General features: G+C 32.8%; 1 protein-coding gene across 1 annotated transcript in view; it reads left to right on the forward strand.

Moving 5' to 3' along the window:
• The window catches only part of Klhl1 (kelch-like family member 1), a 392,040-nt gene that overhangs the window by 285,641 nt on the left and 102,113 nt on the right, over nt 1-4,286 (forward strand). The window contains exon 7 of the mRNA XM_005374194.2: nt 2,072-2,296. Within this exon, the coding sequence (XP_005374251.1) occupies nt 2,072-2,296 (225 nt within the window). The remainder of the gene's footprint in view (nt 1-2,071; nt 2,297-4,286) is intronic.

The raw sequence follows: 4,286 nt of genomic DNA on the forward strand, positions 1-4,286 counted from the left end.
CACATCATGACTGAAGCAGAAAATGACCATCATAGAGGTTGATATAATTAAAGCCTACAAATATAAAAATCCCACCATGTGCTATTTATGCCACTAGGTTTCACATGACTTTTGAAAACAATCATAGAAAATTAATGTAACTTCTGCTTTGAAAAGCTAAAGAAAGAGATAAACTCCGATTTCTGCTATAGCAACTTTAGAATAAGTAAATAGATTATCTTTGAAAACTGAAGTTAGTAAAAAGTGTAAAAGTAAAAAATTCTGTCATGTTGAGATACAAGAGTTATCTAGCTTGTTTGGATAAGCCTTTGAAATCCACATCAAGTCTTTGCTTTTCCCTTATGAATAAACAACTTCTTTGGTTGCTCAGTAATCATTAACTTCAGCTATTCTTAAAGGTTTCCTCTGAGGAGCACAACTTCACCTCAGATTTATTTATGAATCTTTCAAGCAAAGATCTGAATAAAGTAAATGCAACTGTTCAAACATATTTTTTTCCACTCACAAGTGCAAAATATGAACCTAAAGGATTATGTTTACAAGAATTAAGCTATACTCTTTTTCTATCATTTGTCAATAATTAATCACAAGAGACAAGTACTTAAATATTATTCTTAAATTTTAGTTAGACATTTACATACTAGCAATGCTATTGACTTGGAGAATTCAAATTTCTTTGAATATGTGCAACAATATAATTCATACTGAAATCTAGAGTGGTACACAGTAGAGTACAATATTCAATATAAAGTACAGTAAATATGTTAATCCATAAAGCAAAGCATATTTGCTTAAAAAAGTACATGAAAGATACTAAACAAATAATTTTTGAACATGACATGTTATTGTTAGTATTACTATAATAATATTTTCATAATTCAAATTCAGATGAAAATCAATTTATACTTTCAATCAGAAAGCATATTATTTAATTAAATCAAGTATCTATAGTACTGTTACCACTGAATAAAAATTCAGCCTAAATTATAACATTTTTTTAATTAACAAAATTTCTAATACCAAGATATTTATTTTTATTTAGCTCACTGATGGTTAGGCTCTAAAAAATAAATTAGTCCCATGAGGAGTACCATGAGGAATGTTCCCCTAGATTTATATCTTTTATTACATTTCAAGTAAAACTTACCTATATTGTGCTTTAGTGGAAACAAAAGGAAGTTTAGTCATTGAAGATGAAAAATGGGTGAATGTGAATCTGATCAGTTAGATGAAACACTGAAGCATTGCTGTTTTTTTTAACCTATATTATAATCATGTAAAATTTAGCAAATTTGTACTAGGTAAATGTATTCTAGGTAAATTCAAGAGTATACAAGGTAAGTTTCGCTAACAATTTAGTTTACCTGTTATTTTAAATTATGCTTTATTACTCAGAGTAATCGTATTTTGCAAATTTATACTTAATTTTTAGGTAAATGTAAGTTGTATAATTAGAGATTATATATAACATGTTTGATAAGGATACAAGGCCATGTTAAGTGTTTAAATTCTATTAAACTGTACTTCATATCTTTTAAAAAGGTTAAGAAAGCAGAGTAAATATTTGCTTAAGTTTCTTACATATGTCTTCATTCATTTAAAGCCTAAGACAAATTTGAAGAGAAACAGGCTAATATTTTAGCCAATTAACTTTCAGAAATTATATAGCTTGTGATAGTTTTGTCATTTAAAAGAGCTGTCATAGATTTTTTCAAGCTGGGATTGCACTACATTTATTTAAATAGCAAATAGAGGGATAGAGAAGCTTTAAAGTCTACTGACAAAATTGTGTCATGCCCAACCATGTTTCTGTTGAATCAATAGTTTAGCATGAGACCATTGTGTTAGTCAAACAAGCTGAGCATGTGTATCTTTTTTGATCGGTAATGTCTTCTAAGAAGAGAAACGAAAGTAGTTGAATTACTACTCCCTTTGTTTTTCTGACACTCTTTTCTTTAAAGAAAAATGAATGTGCTAGATTGTTTTCACATCCTAATTTGTACACTGCCTTGGGCAGATTGTATATTGGTTCAGCAGCAATTGGTGACTCTCTGATTTTATGTTTTATCAGGTGCTACAACTATAGAGAAATATGACCTCAGAACAAATTTATGGATCCAGGCAGGGATGATGAATGGCAGGAGGTTGCAGTTTGGTGTGGCTGTTATTGATGACAAACTCTTTGTAATCGGAGGTCGAGATGGCTTAAAGACACTGAACACTGTTGAATGTTACAATCCAAAAACCAAGACTTGGACTGTCTTACCACCAATGTCAACACACAGACATGGTCTAGGTATGGTCTCTTACTTTATTGATATTAACCTTAACAATTTTTTTGATAATGCAAGTATATATTGACATTCAATATTAATGTTATAAGTTTTTGTGGGTTTTTCTCCTTAAAGTTCTTGATATTTTCCTGTGTTGAGAAATGTAATTTAAACTGTTGGGGAGATATTAAAGGTAACAAAGTAAATGAACCTCAAGTTGTTCTCAAAGTTTTCATTCTGGTAGTCAGTTATTTAAAAAGAAATACCATAACCCAGAGAAGCAAATGATTCTGTCAGCTAAATAAAACTTATGATGCCCTGTCTAGTGCTGGTTAGGAAAGTTCATCTATTTTTGAAAATAACAGTTCACCTTGAAAAGTCTGTGGACAAGAATAACATATCAAGTGGCACCATGAAGCAAAATGATAAGATTCATCTGTTTTCTTCTGTAGAAGAACCTGGAGAAATGTAGTTGGATTCATAATTTGGCATGTGAGTCTCAAATTTACTTTATATTTTCATACCTGTGAGCCTGCTGAATCCCATGCAGCTCTCAATGTTCCCAGAGTGAAGAAGGTGAGAGGATGGAAAAAAAAGGACAATTCAGAATGCAGAAAACTAAAGCTGTATGAAGCCCTCTCTCCTGACGGGAAGTAAGGATGGAAGAAGGTGGAAGAAGAAGAGAAGCAGAGAGCTCTAAGGGCTGCAGAGCATTTAGTCATACACTTGGGAGGTTGAATATCATGTGAAACCTCTCGGTTTCCACATGGCTTATCTCAGGAGTGCTGTGTTTTTGAGACTAGAGTAGCTTATTCATGTAACTTGCCTCAGGCACTGTCTTATTGAGCTACTTGATTGATCTCCAGCTTCAGCTGCTCCCCACATAGCCCCCTTTTCTGTTTTATAGTAGTGAGCGATGGGTAGTTAGATAGGATCAGAGGAACTGTATTTGGGGGACTCTGTAGGAGACCTTCTCCTGCTTGAATCCATTCTGTTCTAGATAAGCTTGTTGGATTTAGGCTAAAGATTCCCAGACCAAGGATTTTAAGTCCCTGCATATAGCAACTTAATCCTATACAGTGTATTAACACTGCAGTAATTTAATCAAATACAGTGCATTATCACATAACAGTAATTAGTTATTAGCATAGTTGGCAATTGTTTTATACCTCTTGTGGAGGTATAAAGGTACCTTTCTGCTGGATCTTCAAGACCAAATGAAGGTCAAACCTTTATTAATCAATTTTGTTATTTATCAAGGTCCTTTAAGTTTCCTCAGGATTTACCTTGGAACCGAGTATAGTATCTGTAGTTCTTCAGTCAGTGTCAGCCGTATGGATGAGTCATCGTCAATGTTTGAACAAGTTGCTATCTGTGAAAGCTTGGGAGACCCTTTTCTCCTAGGGGCTTTCTGTAGGCACACTACAGTCGACCCTCACTATATCATGGTTCACATTTTGTGGATTCACTGTATCACTGGTTTAAAAAAAATATGAATCTAATTCTGTATCGTGGAGTTTTTGCTATGTCATGGGATTTTGTGGTATATACGTACTTTTAGAATATTTATGACTTTATTTTTGCCTAAAAATTTTTTAAAAATTATAAAAATATAGAAATGTTAATTCAAGAATATTAAAAGATTTAAATTAAAATAAATACAGTAAATATGTCAGCAGATGAATATCATACTGTACATAATAGAAAAGCAGTACACCACTGCTGCTTGTGCAAGTTCGCCAAAATGAGATTGTATACAGCATACTATTGGCTGATGGAACAGAAGGCAATCAACCACTGTGTTCTGTATCCTGGGTGCTTATTGGTTCAGTGGCTGTAGCATTGTTCTGTTTTCTCACCTGCACTGTGCCCATATAGAATTTTACATGTTGGTAAAATTACATAGGTTTAAGACTATAGAAAGTGTTTATGAGTATATGAAGTGTTTATAAGAGTGTGGAAAAGGTTCATAGCAGAGTGAGAAAGGTTCATAGGAGTGTGGGAAGGGTCTAT

Source organism: Chinchilla lanigera, unplaced genomic scaffold (genome assembly GCF_000276665.1).
Source record: "Chinchilla lanigera isolate Chin_1 unplaced genomic scaffold, ChiLan1.0 scaffold00003, whole genome shotgun sequence".
Taxonomy (NCBI): domain Eukaryota; kingdom Metazoa; phylum Chordata; class Mammalia; order Rodentia; family Chinchillidae; genus Chinchilla; species Chinchilla lanigera.